Below are 24738 nucleotides of genomic sequence, written 5' to 3'. Positions count from 1 at the left end.
TTTCTGTTAAACTGTGCTATAATGGAAACAAGATTAATCATTACAAATAATTTTTCTTATTAAAATGTTATTAGTCTGGAACTAGGTATTAATACATATTTGATTAGGTAATGTTCTAGAAATCTCTTCTTAATCTAATAAATCCCTGGTCAAGAAAACCCCAATGTACTAAGTAACAAAATGTGTAAGGACTATAAGTACACCATAGAAAAATAAGCTAAGGTAAATAAGGTAATTATAGTATGCATTAATAAATGCAGCACAGTTATAACAGCAGTAGCTGAGAATGGTGAGCCTTTACATTGCATGGCAGGGAGTGGTAACCTTGGGAGCTGAAAAGGAAAATGGCCAGGTCATGTAACACCTTGAGTCCTGTGCTAATATATTGACTGTTTCTGTGGGGGAATAGTTAGCCATTGAAAAGATTTAAGCAGGGGTGTAATTAAATTTGCCTTTGTAAATTTTTACTTTGAAAAGTAATATTTGCTCTTTAAAAATCTGCAAAGAATATATGTTCCTTTTGAAAGCTACCTTTTTATGGACCCCTTATCTAGCTTCCTAGGGATGTCCATACTTTTAACAGTGGGGTGCTTTTTCTTTCTTTCTTACAATGCTGCAAGTTTTTTGGTCTCTTCCTCCAGATCTGTGTCAGTGCAGGCCTCTTGTTTTGATTTTGTGGTTGAGAGCATGATCTGATATTAAACTTTTGCTATATAATTAAGAACAAACAGACATTATGGTTGAACCTTAGAAGATCCTATTTATTCCCAAGAAATAATTTATATATCTAGGGAATGATTGGTAGGAATACTTTAATTTTTTACTTTTTCTCCAGAAACAGTTTAGGACACCACCCAAATAAGGAGTCAGAACTTCTTAAGCCTTATCTTATTTGAGAAGATAATTGAGAAAAAGCTATGAAACAGTTCCGGCATCACCCATAAAAATTTTAATTATTGTCTTCAATCTGACTTGTACTGTTTTCTGCTTTGCATTGTCTTCTGAATTAAAATCTGTGGTAATTTGTCTACCTCAGATCAAGCAACAGAATCAAACTGATACCTTTCCTTAAACCCTAAGTTAATTTCTCTTGGTTTAAGTTGCAATCACCAGTGTAGACCAAACTAAGGAAAGAACAAATGTGATTGAAATAGCATCTTGAACACTTGAACTTGAGGATTTGCTTTTTTTTTTTTTTTTGATGGGGAAGATTGGCCCTGAGCTAACATCTGTGCCAATCCTCCTCTATTTTTTTGTACGTGGGATGCCGCCACAGCGTGGCTTGATGAGTGGTGTGTAGGTCTGTGCCGGGATCCAAACCTGCGAACCCCAGGCTGCTGAAGTAGGGCATGCCAACTTAACCACTATGCCACGGGGCTGGCCCCGCAGATTTGCATGTTTTTGATAGCATATTCTTCCTCCTTTTTAATTTTCAGCATATTTTATTATTTTTAAAAATGAAATTGGTGCTCTATCAGAAGTTATATGTATAATGATAAAGTTTAATAACAGTTTAGGTTACACATGTTTGTGTATTTATTATATTTCTTGTTTTATCAGTAATATAAACATCTTGAGTTTTTGGTAGATGCATAGTTTATCTTTACTACATGTTTTTTAAATGAGTCATATTTTATTTTTAACCTGTGAAGGAAGAAAAAAGCAATATTTTACCACCCTCTTTTTGGTGGTGACTTTTACAAGGGGGAGATGAAGAATGATATACACGACAGTCAATTATCTTTCTTCTTCTCACTCCTATTAGCACTATATTTCATCTTGATAGTTTTAAAAATGAAAATAAAAAGGTAGATGAAAGATGGGAGATAATTTTTGAGTTCAGATTAAGTGTACTTTTTTGTGTGTCTGTGAGGGAGATTAGCTGTGACCTAACATCCATTGCCAATCCTCCTCTTTTGCTGAAGAAGGTCGGCCCTGGGCTAACATCCTTGCCCATCTTCCTCTGCTTTATGTGGGACATGGGAGGCCGCCACAGCATGGCTTGACAAGCCGTGTGTTGGTCTACACCCAGGATCCGAACCTGCAAACTCTGGGCCGCTGAAGTGGAGTGCGTGAACTTAACCACTATGCCACCAGGCCGGCCTCATGTTTAGGTGTACTTTTAATGATCAGTTGGTAGTCGTACTAATAGAATATGCTAAAAATAAATGTTCAGATTTTTAGGATGTCAAAAAATTGGTTGTAGAAGCCCTTTCTGTCTGACTAAATAGTTGAAGTAAAATATTAGTGGAAAATTTTTATCCTAATTCTTATATAGGCTTTAACTTTTCATATGTTTCAAACATGTTTGTTTGTATGAAATCTTATTTGCTGAACAATGTAATTTTATACATGAAAATCAGAGATTTGGAACGATTAACATTCATCTTTATGGATAATCATTTTAATATGTAAAGTTTCTGTCATTCTAAGAGCTGAGTACATATTCCATAATAGCATATAGGTACCAAAACTGTTAACTCAGTATGTTCGGAAAGAAATAAAATTGAAATGATGAATGCTTCATTTTAAAATTGAAGCAGTGCTGTTCATTGGAAGTATAATGCAAGTCACAAAGGCAAGCCACATGTGTAATTTTATATTGTCTAGTAACCACATTAAAAAGAAAAACAGGTGAAATTAATTTGAATAATTTATTTTACCCAACATAGCCAAAATGTTATCATTTCTAAATATAGTTAATATAAAACATTTTGTATGGGACATTCTGCATTCTTTATTTGAATTAAGTGTTTGAAATCCAGTGTGTAGGGCCGGCTCCGTGGCTTAGCGGTTAAGTGCGCGCGCTCTGATGCTGGCGGCCCGGGTTCGGATCCCGGGTGCGCCCCAAGGCACCACTTCTCCGTCCAGCGCGAGGCTGAGTCCCACGTACAGCAACTAGAAGGATGTGAACCTATGACATACAACTATCTGCTGGGGCTTTGGGGGGAAAAAATGAATAAATAAAATCTTTAAAAAAAAAAAAAGAAATCCAGTGTGTATTTCAGAGTTATGGCATACCTTAGTTTGGACTACCCGCGTTTCAAGTTTCTCAGTAGCCACGTGTGGCTTGTGACTACTATATTGGATAGCATAGTTTCAAAGTTGCAAGTAGGTTTTCCCTCATTTCTTTTTATTACAACTTCCCTTCCCGTATTCAACCATTTATGGAGTTGGAATCCCAAATCAGTACACATTCAAAACACCTTCTTTAAAATCGTCCATCTTTTTTTTTTGTGAGGAAGATCAGCCCTGAGCTAACATCTGCCAATCCTCCTCTTTTTGCTGAGGAAGGCTGGCTCTGGGCTAACATCCATCCCCATCTTCCTGCACTTTATATGGGACACCACCACAGCATGGCCTGACAAGCGGTGCGTCCTCGGGATCTGAACTGGCGAACCCCGGGCCGCTGCAGCGGAGCGTGCACACTTAACCGCTTGCGCCACTGGGCCGGCCCCAAAATCTTCCATCTTTTTAGTGAAACTTTGTAATGTTAAGTAGTAAATGTTACTTGTTATTCTTTACTTGTTTACATAATGGAATCAGGATATCCCTGGCTGGGAGATCAGTAGGGAAAGGTTGGATGTTCTAGTTTTGCTTCTTTTTTTTTTTTTTTTTTTTAACTCTGGAATGTATTTCCTTCTTGAAAAAATGTAGTCACCTTGGAGATTAATGTTCATTATTCTCAACTGTGGCAGACTTCCAGATGTCTCTTAAAGGGCAGGTGCTCTGTATATTGAGGCCTAAGTTTAATGAACTTTTAGTAAAAATAGTAACATTCCAAATTTTTGTGAAATGTGATTTAATATGTATACTTGAAAGATTTCATATACCTATACTTTTTAGGATGTAGTTTTTTGTTTTTATTTTGTTCTCAGATTATGTCAGATGTTTTTATTTGAACATCACACAAAAGAAAGCCCCTGAGAAAGCATTTAGAATCACATCTGTACTGCTAAACTGGTTTCTATCTTTAATCACTGATAAATGGGATTAAGTTCTTACTACTGACAGAGAATATTTGTGGAGAAGTTTCTGTCTTAAATGCATACTTCATTTAATCCTCACAACAACCTAGTTGTGTAGGTGGTGTTATCTTCATTCTATGGGTGGGGAAAATAGACCTGGAAAAGTATAGTTGAATTCCCCAAGGAGTTATTAAGTGGTAAATCTGAGTCCCAAACCCAAATCTTCTCACTGTACAACATGTTGTCATCCTGTTTGCTCAAATAAAGAAAAAGAGTTCTAATTAATTTAGAGAAAACATTCATTTCCACATTTCAAATAATGATCCTAAATATCTTGGCACAAATGACTTGAATATTACAATGTTTTGTCCAGTGTTTATTAGGCCTCATGCTAGTGCTGATGATGGCCATGTTTGAATTCTGGCTTGCCATCTTATAATAAAGTTAAAAAATGGTAAAACCTGATACTGCCATCTTTTAAAGCAATGTAAAATAATTCCCTGTGAACTATTGGCATGTCATTTTGATGGATCAGAATATTCTTGACCTTTCTTAAAAGATTCCAAGTCTTTCTTAATAAAAACATTATATTAAGAGCTCTAAATAAAACCTGGTATTTAAATATAGTAAAAGCATTTTTTAAGGAACGTAATAACTAAAGAATCCACTTGTGTTAGGATGAATATATAATACTACATTAGTTAGGTACAGTTTTCACTTTACATTATTACTGTTTCTCTTTTAGTCCCTAGGAAACCAAGCCCTAAGGGTCCACCAAACAGAAAGGGAGTCCGAGTGGGATTTCGCTCCCAGAGCCTCAATAGGGAGCCACTTCGGAAAGATACTGATCTTGTTACAAAACGGGTTCTTTCTGCAAGGCTGCTAAAAATCAATGAATTGCAGAATGAAGTAACTGAACTCCAGGTCAAGTTAGCTGAGCTGCTAAAAGAAAATAAGGCTTTGAAAAGGCTACAATACAGACAGGAGAAAGCCCTGAATAAGTTTGAAGATACAGAAAATGAAATCTCACAACTTATTGCTCGTCATAACAATGAGATTACGGCACTGAAAGAGCGCTTAAGAAAATCTCAAGAGAAAGAACGGGCAACTGAGAAAAGGGTGAAAGATGCAGAAGGTGAACTATTTAGGACAAAATTTTCCTTACAGAAACTGAAAAAGATCTCTGAAGCTAGACACCTACCTGAACGAGATGACTTGGCAAAGAAATTAGTTTCAGCAGAGTTAAAATTAGATGACACCGAGAGAAGAATTAAGGTAAAACTTCTACAGCTTCTGGTTGTGCTGTTTCGTGGTGTTTTTCATTGGGCATTTAATGTGCTCTGTTAAGACTGCTTATTGCAGTTCTGCATTTGCTTGGAAATTAAAACTATTTTTTTTTAGTAGTATCTTTCTGAATAAGAGATTAGGAAAAATTTAAGATTGTATATTTAAGAGGAAGATGCAAAAGACTGTATGCGTTAATAGGCTACATGTTAATGGATGAATGTTTAATTTGTGGAGCTTAGTCATTTTGGGGAAATACACTATTTGATTTTCTGATTGTTTCTCTAAAATTGAAAATGATACTATAATAGCTGTATAAAACTGACATTTTGGGGCCATTGTGTAAGAAATGCCATGTGAACAATGCTTTCTGTTTTTATGTCTTTGAACATTTGTGAAAGGCATCTTTTGGGGCAGGGTGTGTCCCTATTCCCTGAAATAAAAACTGATATGAGAGGTGGGTGGAAGAAAATTGAGTTACTAGTCTGAGAATACAGCAGGTCTTTCAAAAATATATTTTGCTTGAAACGAGAGAAGGAAAGAGTACCACCCCATGACTGTTACACAGAGAACTTACATTAGATGCTACCTGGTGAATATATATGCATCAAACAGAAGCCCCGAGTCAGGGCTTGGAATTGCTTAGAATTGACAAGTAGTTTGGAAAGCAAAGGTAGGGAAAAAGTATGGGAATAATGCCTCTCTGTGAAAGCTCTCTGAGCAAGGGCAAGTCAGAACTATAAATTAATTAGCTTTCTGAAATGTATTAATTAGGTGTTTTTAATATATGGTTTGCTATAGTACTTCTTCGTCTGTATAATATACCATGCTCAATATAACAATGCCATACCCAGGGGCAGTGGCTTATTAAATACAGTGTACATCAGTAGCCAAAAAGTGCCTAGCTTATTCTCCAAAATTAGCAATCGTTGTCTTCTGTTTCAGTACATGGAAGATATCCTATTGTATAGCCTCCACCAGTGATCAACTCAAACTGCAGAGCAAACATATGGAAACTTTTTTTTAAGGGCCACTTATGTATAAGGTGGGATGGAGGTAGGGGCTGGAAGCAGTTATTGTCATAAATGACAAATAGCTGACATTTAAATTATTTTTAAAGGAAAGTATTAAAATGTGCTACATAATGGATTTGAAATTAAGAACCAAGGGCACAGAATGCTAATAAGTGTGATAATAAAAGCCCTCTGTGTCTTTGTATAAAAATAGAACATGGAATTACGGTGCATACACACACACGCACACACACATATACAGTGTGATTCTCTCTTATAGCCAGTTATGAAGAGGATTGATGTAGTGATGGAAGAGGGAGGAGAAAGAAGGAAGATGGAAAAACAGAATAAGTCTGGATTCTAAGTTGTAGATTGAGTGGCTGCCCGCTTGGGAGCATGAAAATCAGTAATCTGTAATCATAAGTCTTCGAAATACTTGTTCACTGTTTAGTGTCCTCAATTCTTACTTTTTTTTCTTTTAAAAAAGTTTTTTTAACTTTTTATTTTGAGTTAATTGTAGATTGATAGGCATTTGTAAGAAAATTATATAGAGAGATCCCGTACACCCTTCATTGAGTTTCCCCAGTGGTAACATACTGCATAACTAGGATATAATATTACAACCAGGAAATTGGTTGTGATACATCGATGCCATCCGTTAACCTTATTAAGTTTTCACCAGTTGTACATGCACTCACTTCTGTTTGTGTGTGTGTGTATTTAGTTCTGTGCAATTTTATCTCGTGTAGATTCATGTGACCCCCACCATAGTCAAGATGCAGAACAGTTCCATCACAAGGATCCCTTGTGTTACCAACTTGTATAGGCACAGCTACCTTCCTGCCTTCCCCACTCTGTAAACTGTGGCATCCACTAATCTGTTCACCATTTCTATAATTTTGTCATTTTAAGAATTTATATAAATGGAATGATATAAATGATATAAATTCAATCTTTTGAGATTAGCAGATTTCATTTTTTTTGTGAGCTCCATCCAAGTTGTTGCATATATCAATAGTTTGTTCCCTTTTTATTCCTGGGTAGTATTCCATGGTATGGATATACCACAGAGTGTTATGCTACGTCCTGTTGAAGGATGTTTGGGTTGTTTTCAGTTTTTAGCCATTAACTAATAAAGCTGCTGTGATCATTTATGTACAGGTTTTTGTGTGAACATAAATTTTCATTTCTCTGGAATATATGCCTGAAAGTGCACTTGATGGGTTGTAGGATAAGCGCATGTTTGGTGTTGTAAGAAACTGCCCTTCTCTTTTCCAGAGTAGCAGTACCGTTTTACATTTCTATCGGCAATGCATAAGTGATCCAGTTTCTCCACGTCCTTGACAGCATTTGGTGTTATCACTCTTTCTTATTGTAGCCATTCTGTTAGGTGTGCAGCAGTATCTTGTGGTTTTAACTTGCATTATTCCTAATGGCTAATGATGTTGAACATCTTTTCATGTGCTTATTTGCCATCTGTATATTCTATTCATTTTGTTCATATTTTTTGCCTATTTTCTAATTGGATTGTTTGTGCTTTTTCTGTTGATTTTTGAGAGTTCTTTATATTTTCTAGATACAAGTCCTTTGTCAGATATGTGGTTTACAAATATGTTCATTCAGTCTGTAGTTTGTCTTTTCATCCTCTTCACAGGTTCTATCAGAGGGAAAGTTTTAAATTTTGATATGGTCCAGTTTATCAGAATTTTCTTTATGGATTCTGCTTTGGTGTCAAGTCTAAGAATTCTTCGCCTATCCCTATCACCCTTTGCCTGTAGCCCCAAAGATTTTCTACTGTTTTTATCCAAAAGTTTTATGGTTTTATTTTACGGTTTTTTTTTTTTGGTGAGGAAGGTTAGCCCTGAGCTAATATCCACTGCCAGTCCTCGTCTTTTTGCTGAGGAACATTGGCCCTGGGCTAACATCTGTGCCCATCTTCCTCTTTTATTTTTCTTTTAAGTCCATAATTCATTTTGAGTTAATTTTTTTATAAGGTGTGAGGTGTAGGTCGAGGTTCATTTTGCTTTTTTTTTTGCCTGTGGTGCCAGGTTGCTCCAGTACCATTTGTGGAAAACGCTATCCTTCCTCCATTGAATTTGTCACATTTGTCAAAAATCAGTTGGGCATATTTTTGTGGGTCTATTTTTGGATTCTCTAGTCTGTTCTGTTGATCTATGTGTCTGTCCCTCTGCCAATCCACACTCTCTCCATTAGGTGACACAGTAAGCCTTAACATCAGAGTGATTCCTCTCATGTTATGCTTTGTTTTTAAAATTTTAGCTATTTTAGCTACTCGAGGTCCTCTGCCTTTCCATATAAACTTTAGAATAAGCTTGTCTATGTTTATAAACACCTTCCTGGGATTTTGATAGGAAGTGCATTAAACATGGATCAATTTGTGGAGAATTGACATCTTTACTATGTTGAACTTTCCTATTCTTGAACACAGTATATTTCTCCATTTATTGAGGTCATCTTTGATTTCTTTCATCATCATTTTGTAGTTTTCAGAATATAAATCCTTAAGATTTTGTTAGACTTATACCTTAATATTTCATTTTCTTTGGAGCAATTGTAGTCTCAATTCTTTCTAGATGAGAAAATTACTTTTGAACTTTTATTTTCAAATTTCAAAGCTTATTTTTGTTGTAATAATTATTTTCACAGGGTGTTATGAATGTTTTAGGCAAATGAAAGAATGGCTTGGTTTTATAAATTTCCTCTCAAGTTTTAGGAGTGTTGAGTTTATTAGCTCTAAGCCTCAAAGTTTGGTTGGGAGCTCTAAACTGCTTCATTTCTGTTGTGATTGAAATTGTCTTGGAATCAACATGTAATATGTTATTATGAACCTGCTTCTCTCAAATCAGTCTCACTTCATCTGTTACACCATACTCACTCTCTCTGAATGGAAGAGCCTCTGCAACCACCTGAGGGTAATTTTTCTCACTTTTTAGCTTATCTTTTTATACTTCCTAAAGCCTTGGCCCATTATGTATAATTGTATCTTTCTTAATCTCAGTAATCAGTCCAGAATTTGAAATATTTACTATTGAGTTTCTTAGTATGTAATTTAGCTTTTGTTTTTGTACCTCAGTTTTTCAGATTTTACTCCATCCAACACTGAGTTAATCTTTTTTCTTCAAACTCAGTAGACTATAGTCAGTACCACTAATGGGGTAAGGGGGAAATCTAGGAGCTCGATTGTTGTTTTATTTTGCAAATTAACTAAAACCCAAGAATGTCCTGAGTATTCCTTGAAATTGCAGTAAAATCCTAGTAGGACTATCTTTAAGTTCTGTGCTATTCTTTCATAAGGATGGCTGTCTGGTGTTTTTTTGTTTTTCTTTTGGCATAGTTTTTAAGAGTCTGTCCTTAAGCTGGAACTTGTGGCAGGCAGCTTTGTTTATTTGTTTATAGATTGTCTCCTTCCAGGAAGGATTTCAGGCCACAATTCTTATTCTCCATGTGAGTTACATTTTTTTCTTAGGGGAGGGGGAAAAAAGCATTCTTCAAGGTTACCTATAAATAATTGAGCTGTGAAAAACTTCTCTCTGAATATCAACTGGTAAGTTGGGTTCAGGCTCATTTTGTTAGTTGATGGAAGTGACAGAATGCACAGAGTCTCAGTAATTTAAGAGAAGTGGATACGTGGTTAGAGAAACAAACAGCCAAAGGTGTGAGTGGAGACAGCCACCCCTGACAGTTGTTTTCCCCCTACCTTGTCCAATGTGGTCTGCCCAATCCCGGGCCATATACCAGGGGTGAAAAATTACTTGATGGGGCTAAACTTGTTGAGTTCTTTACAAAGAGTAGACAGCTAAATCGGACAACATATTTGTTACTTTATTTAAGGTTGGCTTTTTACCTTTATTTTGGCTTTTATTCAATAAATTTATTGAATAGGATCCTATCAAAGTAGCAGCCCCATTTTAATATATTTATTTCCATATTAATAGTTATACATATTAATTAAGCTTTTGTTGATGGTGTATCTATTGATGTTTATTATATGAGAAATTAAAATTGAGAATATTTAAAAATATTTCTTAATTTACTTAAAAATAATAGTAATCAACTCACTACATATTATCATAAAATCTTTTCACGAAAAGTGTCTGTTTTCTAAACCAAAAATAAATTGGGACAAGAGTGGCATCGTTTTATGTATTTGCAAATTTCTTCAATGTCAGGTTTAATAGAGGACAAGTGGGTCCTCATAGCTGCTTCTGAATTTAATCTGTTGCAGTATGTTGTTATGGTTGATAAATATAAAGAAAATTCAGGGGCCGGCCCAGTGGTGTAGCAGTTAAGTTCACGAGCTCCACTTCGGTGGCCTGGGGTTTGCGGGTTTGGATCCCGGGCGTGGACCAACACACCGCTTGTCAAGCCATGCTGTGGCGGCGTCCCATATAAAGTGGAGGAAGATGGGCATGGATGTTAGCCCAGCACCCGTCTTCCTCAGCAAAAAGAGGAGGATTGGCATCAGATGTTAGCTCAGGGCGAGTCTTCCTCACACACACAAAAAGAAAATTTAGCCTCACACAGTTGTCGACAGGAGTTAGATAATGGAGGAATATTTTAGTAGTCTTTTCAGATAACTGGATATTCTTCTTTGATACTACATTAAAACTTACTAAATGGTGTTTTTTAAAGGTTTGTTGCAATGTGGAATCTGGAACTGTACCAGTGAACTTTTTGTACTTGGTCACATTAAAATCCATTGATCTTTCTTTTCCTTTGAATGAATGTTTTACCTATGAATGATTTTGTAATATCATGCATTAATCGTTTGGAAAATGTTTGTTCATTGCATTAGGCAGATTTTCCAAATGTTGACACGTTTCACTATATAATATATAATATTACATATTATATAACCTTTGGAAAACTCCACTATGTGCTCATGACAGTGAGTGAAAGCAGCAGGTACTTATTGTATTATAAAATAGTTCTGACCTTGCAGACTCCCAGAAGTGTCTCAGGGACCTTGAGGTGTCCCTGCGCCACTCTTCGAGAATCACTGATTTCACATAAACAGTTCTTTGTTAGCAGTTTCATTAGTGATTCCCCCAATATGCAGTTTCTTTTAATGACTGCCAAACTGCACCACTGCTTACTGGGCCTGGGACTGGCCTCCAATACAGGCTGAAGGTAAAGGCATCAATTCTGTGTCACACCGTGTAAGAAAGACTCCAAGTTGGGGTTGTATTCCCGATCCAAGGATGCAGTGGCGAATTAGTCACAGATATGAGCAGCAGTATGTCGTAAAGCGAATATGAATTGTAACTATCGTAAAAATCCGTAATCATTAAATGGGAAATTATCTACTGAGTTTTATGAAAAGATTAAATGTAATAGCATGTACATAATTATTAAAAGGACTCCAGTAAACTGTAGGGCACACATTTGCTACATTACAAAATCCAACTCTGTTTTAACATTGAATTGGCACAGAGTGAATTACCTTGTCAGAAAAACATAATGAAACTATTAACAGGGCTTTCTTTCCCTTCTTAGAAATTTCTAAAGATTTTGGGGAATGACTTGAGTAGCCTGAGTATCCTGGAGCTGTGAAAGAAAGTTTGAATAGACTTCTTATTCTTTTGGTAGATTTTCCTGTAAGAGGCTGGTATTCAAATTCCCTTGACCCTAGAGCTGCCCTCAAGTAGGTGTTTCCTGTTGATAAAGATAATATTGTCCTCCACTATAAACCGTTTTCAAAAGTAAGAATCGATTCAGCATTATTTTCTCTTACTTTTCCTAGTGTTTTCAGAACTGGAATTGAACTGTCTGGTACTGGGCCAGTAGGTCCCTTTTCCTGCATCTTTCCTGCCATACCTAACTCGAGTGGCTAGCTGCCTGCTTTAAACGTTTTTCTGCCCTTTCACCCTTTAGAAACCACATCCAGAAGGCCTGCCTTTGCCGCACCTACCTGTTCTGCATTATTTCTGAAAAATGAAGCTAATTAGGGCAGGATAATGGAGGTCAAACCAGGAGGCCAGCTCTGTTCTTGTCCAGCTCTGATTTTGTGCAGCTCTCTCAACTCCCAGGTTTCAGTTGCTTCATCTGAGGTGTTAAATGTAATGATTCTGAGGCCCCTGTCAGTTCTGAAATCTGATGAGTCTAAATCATATTTTTAAAACTTTCATGTGCCAAAAGTGTTTTTAGCATGGTAAATCATATTTATTCTAAAACAATTAAGTTCTTATTATGTCTATTACTGAATATTGGAGAAGTGAAAGATTTCTAATGTTGAAAAAAGGAACTGCTTGTAAAATTATTCATTGAGAACCTACTAATTTTCTTTTAATTGGTGTTTTAATAGTTTTTAACATTGTGAAATTTTGGGTTGTACATTTTTGTTTGTCCATCACCATATATATGACTCCCTTCACCCTTTGTGCCCACACCCCACCCCCATTGCCCCTGGTAACCACAATACAGTTTTCTCTGTCCATGTGTTGGTTTATATTCCACATATGAGTGAGATCATACAGTGTTTGTCTTTCTCCTTCTGGCTTATTTCACTTAACATAATACCCTCCAGGCCCATCCATGTTGTTGCAAATGGGACGGTTTTGTCTTTTTTTATGGCTGAGTAGTATTCCATTGTATAAATATACCACATTTTCTTGATCCAGTTGTCAGTCGAGGGACACTTAGGTTGCTTCCACTTCTTGGCTATGGTGAATAATGCTGCAATGAACATAGGGGTGCATAAGCCTCTTTGGATTGTTGATTTCAGGTTTGTTGGATAGATTCCCAGTAGTGGGATAGCTGGATCATAGGGCATCTCTATTTTTAATTCTTTGAGGAATCTCCATACCATTTTCCATGGAGTCTGCACCAGTTTGCATTCCCACCAACTGTGTATGAGGGTTCCCGTTTCTCCACATCCTCTCCAACATTTGTTTTTTTTGTCTTGGTGATTATAGCCATTCTAACGGGTGTGAGGTGATATCTTAGTGTTGTTTTGATTTGCATTTCCCTGATGATTAATGATGTTGAACATCTTTTCATGTGCCTATTGGCCATCTGTATATCTTCTTTGGAGAAGTGTCTGTTCATTTCCTCTGCCCATTTTTTGATCGGGTTGTTTGTTTTTTTGTTGTTCAGTTGTGTGAGTTCTTTATATATTATAGAGATCAACCTCTTGTCAGATGTATGTTTTGCAAATATTCTCTCCCAGCTGGTGGGTTGTCTGTTCATCTTGATTCTGGTTTCGTTTGCCTTGTAGAAGCTCTTTAATCTGATAAAGTCTCACTTGTTTATTTTTTCTTTAGTTTCCCTAGTCTGGATAGGCATGTCATCCGAAAAGATTCCTTTATGACCAATGTCAAATAGTGGGTTGCCTATATTTTCTTCTATGAGTTTTATAGTTTCAGGTCTCACCTTCAGGTCTTTGATCCATTTTGAGTTAATTTTTGTGAATGGCGATAGCAGATGGTCCACTTTCATTCTTTTGCATGTGGCTGTCCAGTTTTCCCAGCACCATTTATTGAAGAGACTTTCCTTTCTCCATTGTATGTTCTTAGCTCCTTTGTTGAAAATTAGCTGTCCATATATGTGTGGTTTTATTTCTGGCCTTTCAATTCTGTTCCATTGATCTGGGTGTCTGTTTTTGTACCAGTACCGTGCTGTTTTGTTTACTATTGCTTTGTAGTATGTTTTGAAGTCAGGGATTGTGACGCCTCCTGCTTTGTTCTTTTTTCTTAGGATTGCTTTAGCTATTTGGGGTCTTTTGTTGCCCCAAGAGAGCCTACTAATTTTTTATTGTATAATGATTCAAAGAATTGGCTAGATTTTATTATATTATTTACAAATATTTTTATCATTTTCGGTGGGAGAACATTTACAATTATGGGATCTATGATTGAAAGATAAAGTTAAAACCATGCCAGAGAATAAACTTTGCAGGGTCCTTAGAAACTACCCATTTAGATAGAATAGTTGTTACAGCAATTTTGTGTTAATATTTAAAACAATTTTTCTATTGAAAAAGTAATAAAGGCACTAAAAAAGGGTAAAAATTCAAATAATAGAGAGGTATACAATGAAACATGCCTGTCCCTTCTATGCTATCATTGTAGTCCTCTTCCCAAGAAATTATCACTGTTAAGAAATCATTTCTCCATAGACAAGTTCATATATATGTATGTCCTCTTTTTACTCTCTTAACTACAAATGGGAGTGTACCATACATACTGCTTGATACTTGTTTTTTCACTGAAAAGTATAGCTTAGTGCTCTTTACATATCAATGTATATGTATATGTAATATATATGTATATACTCACACACCTATAAAATCTCCCTCATTCTTTTTATTTTTATTTATTTTTTGATTTTATTGAGATATAATTGATACACATCACTGTATAAGTTTAAGGTGTACAGCATAATGGTTTGAGTTAACATTTATTGTGAAATAATTACCACAAGTTTAGTTAGCATCCATCATCTCATATAGATACAATAAAAAGAGAAGGCAAAATAAGGAAAAAAATTATTTTCCTTGTGATGGTAACTTTTAGGATTTACTCTCTTAACTTTTATATGTATCATACCGCAGTGTTAACTATGGTCATCATGCTATACATAACATCCCTAGTACTTATTTATCTTGTAACTGGAGGTTTATACCTTTTAATCACCTTTCTCCAACTCCCTCTCCCCTCACCTCCCGCCTCTGGTAACCACAGATCTGACCTCCTTTCTATGAGTTTGGTTATTGTTTTTGTTTTCAGATTTCACATATAAGTGAGATCATATAGTATTTTTCTTTCTCTGTCTGACTTATTTCACTTAGCATAATGCCCTCAAGGTCCACCCTTGTTGCAAAAAGCAGAATTTTCTTGTTTTTGTATGGCTGAATAATATTCCATCGTATATATACAACTTCTTTATCCATTCATCCATCAGTGGACACTTAGGTTGTTTCCATGTCTTGGCAACTGTAAATAATGCTGTTATGAACATGCAGGTGCAGATATCTTTTCAACTTAGTGTTTTTGTTTCCTTTGGATATATTTCCAGAAGTGGAATTGCTGGATCATACGGTAGTTCTATTTTAAATTTTTTGAGGATCTTCCATACTGTTTTCCATAGTGGTTGTATCAGTTTACGATCCCGCCAACAGTGCACAAGGGTTCCCTTTTCTCCACATCCTTACCAGCATTACTTATCTCTTTTTTTTGATAATGATCGTTCTAACAGGCGTGAGTTGATATCTCATTGTGTTTTTTATTTGCATTTCCCTAATAGCTAGTGATGTTGAGCATCTTTTCATGTACCCGTTGGCCTTTCGTATCCAGTCAGGCACTGCGTGATGACATTTCAGTCAAGGTCGGACTGCATATACAATGGTGGTCCCATAAGATTAGTACCATATAGCCTAGGTGTGTAGTAGTCTATGCCATCTAGGTTTGTATAAGTATACTCTGTGATGTTCACACAATGACGAAATTGCCTAATGACACATTTCTCAGAACATATCCCCATTGTTAAATGATGCATGACTGTATCTTCTTTAGTAAAATGCATATTCAGGTCTTTTGCCTATTTTTTAATTGGATTATTTTTTTTTTTTGCTATTGAGTTGTATGAGTTCTTTATATATTTTGGATATTAACCCCTTATCAGATAGATGATTTGCAAATATTTTTTCCCATTCAGTAGGTTGCCTTTTCACTTTGTTGATTGTTTCTTTTGCTGTGTAGAAGCTTTTTAGTTTGATGTGGTCCCACTTGTTTATTTTAGATTTTGTTGCTTGTGCTTTAGGTGTCATATCCAAAAAATCATTGCCAAGACCGATGTCAAGGAGCTTTTTTCTTGTGTTTTCTTCTAGCAGTTTCGTAGTTTTAGGTCTTAATGTTTAAGTCTTTAATCCATTTTGAGTTAATTTTTGTGAGTGGTTTAGATAGGGGTCTAGTTTCATTCCTTTACATGTGAATATGCAATTTTCCCAGCACCATTTATTGAAGAGACTGTCTGTTTTCCATTGAGTATTCTTGTCTCCCTTGTCAAATATTAGTTGACCGTATATGCTTGGCTTTATTTCTGGGCTCTCAATTCTGTTCTCCTGATCTGTTTGTCTGGTTTTATGCCAGTACCATACTGTTTTAATTACTGTAGCTTTATAGTATAGCTTGGAATCAGGAAGTGTGATGCCTCTTGGCTTTGTTCTTCTTTCTCAGGATTGCTTTGGCGATTCGGGGTCTTTGTGGTCTATATAAATTTTAGGAATTTTTTTCTCCTGTAAAAAATGCTCTTGGAATCTTAATAGGGATTGCATTGAGTCTATAGATGGCTTTGTGTAATATGGACGTTTTAACAAGATTAAGTCTTACAATCCATGAATTTGGGATACCTTTACATTTATTTGTGTCGTCTTTGATTTCTTTCATCAATGTCTTGTAGTTTTCAGAGTAGAGATCTTTCACTTCCTTTGTTAAGTTTATTCCTAAGTATTTTATTGTTCTTGATGTTATTGTAAATGGGATTTTCTTTCTTTTTCAGATAATTCGTTGTTAGTTATAGAAACGCCACTGATTTTTATATGTTAATTTTGTATCCTGCAACTTTATTGAATTCACTGATTAGATCTAACAGGTTTTTTTGTGGGGTCTTTAGGATTTTCTATGTATAAAGTCATGTCATCTGCAAAAGAAGATAATTTTACTTTTTCCTTTCCAATTTTGATGCCTTTTATTTCTTTTTTTTTTGCCTGATTGCTCTGTGAAGGACTTCGAGTACTATGTTGATTAAGAGTGGTGAGACTGGGCACCCTTGTCTTGTTCCTGATCTTAGAGGAAAAGCTTTCAACCTTTCATCATTTAGTATTATGTTAGTCATGGGCTTATCATATATGGCCTTTATTATGTTCAGGTATCTTCCTTCTGTATCTAATCTGTTAAGAGTTTTTATCATGGATGGATATTGAATTATGGCAAATGCTTTTTCTGCATCTATTGAGATGATCATATGATTTTTTGTTTCATTCTATTAATGTGATGTATCACACGATTGATTTGCATATGTTGAAGTATCCTTGCATCCCAGATATGAATCCCACTTGATCATGGTGAAGTATCCTTTTAATGTGCTGCTGAATTCAGTTTGCTGGTATTTTATTGAGAACTTTTGCATCTATATTCACCAGAGATTGGTCTGTAGTTTTCTTTTCTGGTAGTGTTTTTTTCTGGCTTTGGTATAGATGATGCTGGCCTCGTAAAATGAGTTCGGGAGTGTTTCCTGCTCTTTAATTTTTTGGAAGAGTTTGAGAAAGATTTTAATTCTCCTTTAAATGTTTGGTAAAGTCCCCCAGTGAAGCCATTTGGTCCTGGGGTTTACTTCTCATAGGGAGGTTTTTGATTACTGATTCAATCTCCTTGCTAGTAATTGGTCTATTCAGACTTTCTGTTTCTTCCTGATGCAGTCTTTGTAGTTTGTATGTTTCTAAGAATTTTTCCGTTTCTTCTAGGTTGTCCAGTTTGTTGGTATGTAGTTCACGGTAACTTCTCATGATTCTTTGTATGTCTGTGGTATCAGTTGTAATGTCTCCTTTTTTATTTATAATTTTTTGATTTGGGTCCTCTCTCATTTTTCCTTGGTTAGTCTAGCTAAAGTTTTGTCAAGAATCAATTCTTAGTTTGGTTAATCTTTTGTCTTGTTTTCCTGTTCTCTGTTTCATTTATTTCTGCTCTAATCTTTATTATTTCTTTCCTTTTGCTAACTTTGGGCTCAGTTTATTCTTCTTTTTCTAGTTCCTTAAGGTGTAGAGTTAGGTTGTTTATTTGGGATAAATCCAACTTTGACTATATATTTACCATTACCATTGAGTTTTACACTGCCTTCTTATGTTTTTATAATGTTAATTAGCATCCTTTTATTTCCACTCAAAGAAGCCGCTTTAGCTTTTCTCATAAGGCAGATCTAGTGGTGATGAATTCCCTCAGCTTTTGTTTATTTGGGAAAGCCTTTAGTCCTTCTTCATTTCTGAAGGACAGCTTCACTTGGCATAGTATTCTTGGTTGATGGTTTTTTTCTTTCAATATTTTGAATATGTCATCTCCTTTTCTTCTAGCCTGAAAAGTGTCTGTTGAAAAATCTGATAGTTTTATGAGGGTTCCCGTGTGTGTAACTTCTCTCTTTTCTCTTGCTCCTTTTAAAATTCTTTCTTTCTCTTTGACTTTTGACAATTTAACTATAATATGTCTCTGTGTAGCCCTATTCCACTTAAGCCTATTTGCGGTCCCTTGGGCCTGCTGGATCTGGAAGTCTATTTCCCTCCCCAGGTTTGGAAAGTTTTCAGCCATTATTGCTTTAAGTACACTTTCTTTCCCTTTTTCTTACTCTTCTCCTTCTGGAATTCCCATAATGAGAATGTTTCTTTTCATTGTGTCCCGTAAGTCCTGTAGGCTTTCTTCATCTTTTTCATTCTTTTTTCTTTTTGCTTTTCTGACTGGATAATTTCAAATGTCCTACCTTCCCGGTTGCTGATTCTTTCTTCTGCATGGTTGAGTTTGCCTTTGAAGCTCTTTATTGAATTCTTTTATTCAGTTATTGTGTTTTTCAGCTCTAGGATTTCTATTTGTTTTTGTTTTTGATGGTTTTTATTTCCTTGTTGAACTTCTCATTTTGTTCATGCATTGTTTTCCTAATTTTGTTTAGGTGTCTGTCTGTGTGTTCCTGTAGTTCACTCAACTTCTTTAAGAGGGTTATTCTGAATTCTTTGTCTGGCAGTTCATAGATCTACATTTCTTCAGGGTCAGTTATTAGCGCTTTATTAGTTTCCTTTGGTGGTATCGTCTGTGTCTGGTTTTTCGTGATCATGATTCCTCACGTTGGTGTCTGCACACTTGAGTAAGTGGTCTCTTCCTCCAGACATCTCAGGTTCGCTTTGGCAGACAGTTCTTCACCAGTCAGCTCAGTTTGGGTTTCTGGATGTGTCTGCTGGCTGTAGGATGGACTTTGCTCTTGCCTAGATTCATCAGGCTTACTAGATGGCCGGGACTGGGCACTATACTCAGCAAAAGGAGGGCTATGGATTAGCTTCCCTGCCCCTGTGGGGCAGCAGGATGTGACCCAGGCCGGCATAGCTCATTGTTTGGGGACCCAAGTCAGACAGGAGTGTGCACTGAATATCCCGGTCAGATGAGGCCATCAGTTTTGCTCTGCAGACAAGGAGAGCCACAGGCTGTGCTCTCTGTTCAAGTGCCCCTGTAAGCAGGGCTGTTGGGTGGGCTCTGCAGCCTCCCGTGTGCTCTGGCAAGGTTCCCTGGTCGAGCAGGCTGAAGGCTGTCTTCAGCAGTAAGTGGGGCTACAAATTAGTTTCCCTGCCCGCGTGCAGTGGGAGAAGCAGCTCCAAGGCCACTAAAGCTCTTCGTTTATGGTCTTGACTCAAGCCGACCCGTGCCCCAGTTCCCTGGCTGAATAGGGCACTGGCTTTGCTCTGGGGGCCATCAGCTCTGCCTGCCCGCCTCTTGGCTGGAGCGTGGCCGGGTTACACAGCTTCCAGGTGTTCTCGCCGGCCCTTCTCGTCAGACGGAGCCGGGGCCACGCTCCGCAGCGGTTCGGGCTATGACTACGCTCTTCTGCTGGGCACGGGCAGACCAGCCCCAGCGCTGGCACAACTCCTTGTTTGGGGGCCTGACTTAGGCAGACCCGCACCCTGCCGAGCTCCCTGGTCAGACTACACCACCGGCTTGGTTCTGCAGGTGAGCAGAGCTGCTGGTTGGGATTACTGCTCTGGGCTCTGCAGGTAGGAACTGGGTCTGCCAAGATCTGAGTGCCGGTTGTTGGAGGCCCCACCCCCCCTTCTCCGTCACAATATGATTCGCAGAGGATGAGCCCTGGAGATTGCCCTGCAGTCCTGGTGGGGCGAAACCAGAGCAGGGGCTCCCACGAAGTGACCCCAATGCTGGGCGGGGCTGGATGTTACCCCCGGGCTCTCTTTTCCCACTGGAGGAGCCATAGCCTGCTGCTGCACCCGCCTGGGGGAGGGGCTCTGAGGTCAGCGTGTAGCTGTGCCTCCTGCCCTTCCACTGCAGTCTGCCTGGGTCTCTGTGGTGTGGGGGGTGCTTCAGCCTCCCTCCCGTGTTCTGGGATTCTCTCAGCGGTGTCTTGTCCGTGAATGGCTGTTAGTTCTTCTTGTGAGGGACATCGAAGTCAAGAATGACCTTTGTTACCATCTTGTTGATGTCACTCTTTCCTGCCTCATTCCTTTTATAGGCTACATTCTATTCCGTAATATAGATATAGTATGTTGAACCCTTTCCTTATTAATGTATATATTAGTATTTTTGGGGGGCGTAGTATAAATGTACATGGCAGTGAACACAAGTCTTTGCTTGCATATGTAAGTATGCTAATGGAAAATTCCTAGAAGTGAAAGTCTCTGGATCAGTAAAACATTTTAAAATCATTTTTGGCTATTTGTTAATAGAAGAGTTGTAAAGAATGCTACTGGATAATAGTTTTTCTTGGAGTAATTACAGTTAAATTCTTCTTTTTTTTACGATTAAATTGGTTTTCCTTGTGATTAATATCACCCAAGAAAATTTTAAAACATATTTTAAAAAATATTTTTATGAAAGCATCTTTAATATGGAAACATTGATGAATTTTGCCAACTTAGTTGTCAGAATTTATTGCCTTAGAATTCAAGGCCAAATAAATTATTTAGTTTATCGTTTAATTATGCTGTTACCTAATACCTACCTCTTAAGCTGTTAAGTTCCTAATGAAACTTGAAAATTTAAACACATACATGTTATATAAACAAACAGGGTTCAAATTCTGGTTCTATACTGGGCTAGCTTTTTGATGTGCTATATCACTTTGATTAACTGAACCTCAGTTTCCAGTCTGTAAAACCTTACAGGTAGTGATATACAGTGTTCAATTCATAATGAGTCTGGCTCAGTGCCTGGTATTTATCAAGCACCTAATATATGAATAAAAATAGAGAAATGCAATTAAAGAAAAGTACATCATTTAAAAGTAAATACGTTACAGCATGGTAGTATTCTAGAGTCTGAAAGGATGGTTTAGTGCATTGGTTTTCAAATTGAGCTCAATGGACTTCAAGGGTTCTACTTTTGTTTTCAAAGTATAGAACTACTGATTTGGTCCATTTGTTTTTCAAATTTTAACAGTTCTTCACAGGCAGCCAGATAAAGGGTGAACTATTTTGTGTGGTGATTGGTTAAAGAGGGCTCCAGAAACTCACAGCCCAGCAATCTGAGGCAACTCCTGAAACACCTTCATTGGGAACTCACTAGTTTAGCCAGCTCAAGCATTTAACTAATACGTAACTACTACGTAACTAACCAGGATTGAAGTTGAGGAGGCTATGACGGAGAGATGTTATTTGCCGCCCTCTAGGTCACATAGAATCTCACAGGTTACTAGAACCACATGTCTGGGACTACAATTACAGTCTTCTGTCTCCCATTCTGTTGCTCTTTTTATTATTCTATTATTATTTTAGTAAAATCTTTGGAATTTTATCACATGTTTAAAAGCTGAGTAATATGTTCCTCTTATAATAGTACATTTGTATTTTTTCATAATTTTTAATGATAGCATGAATTAATACTAAAATTAACTTTGGCTATTTTATCAGTATAGTAGTCTCCTTAGCTGCGGTTTCACTTTCCGCAGTCAACTGCAGACGTGGTCTGCTCCTGACATCCACCTATTGACATTGTCATGGCTCGATGATCCTCCTTGTGACATATCAGAAGGTCAGTAGTAGCCTCACTCTGCATCACAATGCCTACATCATGCACCTCACTGCGTCTCATCACATAGGGATTGTATCATCTCACATCATCACAAGAAGGGTGAGTGCGGTACAATAAGATATTTTGAGAGAGAGGGACTACATTCACATAACTTTTATTACAGTATATTGTTATAATTTTTCTATTATGTTATTGTTAATCTCTTACTATGCCTAATTTATAAATTAAACTTTATCATAGGTATGTATGTATAGGAAAAAACATAGTATATATAGGGTTCAGTACTATCTGTGGCATCCGCTGGGGTCTTGGAATGTATTCCCCACAGATAAGAGGGGACTACCCTATCTTTTGATAAGATGCTTCACATGCTGTAAAAGAAACAAATAGCTTTTTGAAATCTGTCATATCATGCCTATTCTCTATATGCAATTTGTTGAGCAGGAACCACTTCTGGAATGTTTTATTTTTGGTGCTGTGTTAAATACTGTGGAGTAAAATCCTTGTTGGAAGACAAAAACTCAGAGTAAGCAAAGGTTTGCAAACATTTTAAAGGAAAACGGCAGAGGTTTCATTAGAGTAATAAGACCAAAGCCCACTACTTGTAATGCTCAAAGGAAGCGTAACTATTGGATTCCAAGTTTGTTTTTATCTTGTTCTGCTCAAAGCAAATAAAGAAATAATAAGAGATGGATAATTCATTTAACTGGGCTCACTCTCCAGATTCAGATGAATTATACCCCAGTGAACTGAAGAACCTTGTGAATGTGATTTCAGAGCCTTTGCCAGCATACTTTGGGGAGTTAGGAAGACTAGGAGAGGTAAGAAAAGTGAGAAGAAGCAAGTACTAGTGTTTTCAAAGGTAGGCAGTGGTAGATGTTAGAAATTGGTAATCAGTAAACTTAATGGCAATCTCTACCAAATTTTTGAATATGTTTTGGAAAATTTTTCTCACTTAGAACTATCCTTACTTTTTTCCCCATAGGATTGCTAGATTGGTACATCAAGATATACTATGTTATATTCTACTGTCGGGAGAGAGGGAGAATCTCCCTCTGCCCTTTTCCTTAAGGTTCTTATGGCTGGCCAAATAATTAACAAGACAGGTTAGCAGGAGAAAATAATACCATAATACCAAGTTTAATAACATGTATACATGGGAGAAAGCAGGGACACTGCGTTTCTCCCGCAATAGCAGAGTTCTCGTCTTAAATACCATGTTCAGCCAATGACAAAGGAGGATGTTGGGGGTAGGGGGAGTCAGTTACAGGAGATTACCACTAAAGCACAGTAAACAAGAGTAAGGTTATTATGCAGATTTAAAGCCTTACCTTTTACATTGATAAGTTTCTAGAAACGAGGTCATCCCTCCTCTTCCCAATACAGAGAGGGAGATACCTTTACAAATGGAGATTTCCCTTATAAATGTAAATGTCTGTCTGGCAACTCCTTGCAGGGCCATCCAAAGAATGTGGCCAGAGACAGAACTTCTGATAAGATGGGCTTGTTGGTGCCTTTTCTATTCTAACATCTATTTTACATTATATTACAGCCATCGGATAGAAGATCTGTTCCAGGAAGGAATTACTATGTCAAATTCTTTAGGCAGGTAGTGGGGGAGGTCAAATGTCCCTCAGAGAAAACAAGGTAAAGAGATATATTTCAGAGTGGCCAAATCTTGATCTCCCACACTACTATATACATAAACTATATACATCTATATTCTAAGCTGTATACTACATCGTATACTATATAGTATATACTACATACCATACTATACCACTTATATAGTATATAATATATACATTATACATCTATATTCTATAGGTGTATACTATACCTACTGAATTCTAGTAGATATAGTATATCTTGATATATAGTTGATATAGTATAGATAGTATATAGTAGATACAGTAAATCTTTCATGTTTATATTTTAATGGAGACATGCGGACTGGTTGAAAATAATGTTAGAAAGCTTTACAATTGGCTCAGTAACTGAACCCAGAGAGTACAAATAAACAAACAGCTGTCAGCTTGGGGAGAATGTTTCTAGGTGGGTGCATTGGGGTGCCATCTTAGACCCTGTCCCTTTCAGCATGTTTATCAGTAAATTTGACCAGGCTCGTTAAAGGCAGTAACAAGTCTTATTTGATTTTGTATTTGCAACATTTGACACACTATCTGGCTAGAGTTAGTGTTTCTTAAAGGAATGGATGGATGGATGGATCAGTGAAATAAAGTGGCATTCATGGCAGATTCAGAAATAGGAGGGACAGCTAATTTGATGGATGACAAGATTAAGATTGATCTCTCTAGGCTTAAAATCTGGCACCAACAAACAAGATAAAATTTAGTCAAGTTAACTGTTAAGTCCTCAATTTTTTTCCATCTATTTTATGGGTAGCATCTGGGGAGACCTGGCTTGAAAGTAATTCAGATTTTTAAAAAGTACAGGCATACCTCATTTTATTGCACTTCGCTTTATTGCACTTCACAGATACTGTGTTTTTCACAAGACCCTCCACCAGCCAAAAGATTATGACTCACTGAAGACTCAGATGATGGTTAGCAATTTTTGGCAATAAAGTATTTTTTAATTAAGGTATGTACATTGTTTTTTTAGACATTGTTTTTTAGACATAATGCTGTTGCATACTTGATAGACTACAGTATAATGTAAGCATAACTTTTATATGCACAGGGAAACCAAAAAAATTGTGTG

At 36.9% G+C, this 24738-nt stretch overlaps 1 protein-coding gene across 3 annotated transcripts in view; it reads left to right on the top strand.

Moving 5' to 3' along the window:
• LCA5 (lebercilin LCA5) overlaps positions 1-24738 on the top strand; it is a 63826-nt gene that overhangs the window by 15864 nt on the left and 23224 nt on the right. For all 3 annotated transcript variants that reach the window (XM_004422055.3, XM_087443801.1, XM_087443802.1), the window contains one exon: positions 4714-5243. In XM_004422055.3, coding sequence (XP_004422112.2) covers positions 4714-5243 — 530 coding nt within the window. The remainder of the gene's footprint in view (positions 1-4713; positions 5244-24738) is intronic.

The sequence above is a fragment of the Ceratotherium simum genome, chromosome 19 (assembly GCF_057802395.1).
Source record: "Ceratotherium simum simum isolate JZ-2026a chromosome 19, ASM5780239v1, whole genome shotgun sequence".
Classification (NCBI taxonomy): domain Eukaryota; kingdom Metazoa; phylum Chordata; class Mammalia; order Perissodactyla; family Rhinocerotidae; genus Ceratotherium; species Ceratotherium simum.
This window is presented reverse-complemented; position numbering and strand designations above follow the sequence as displayed.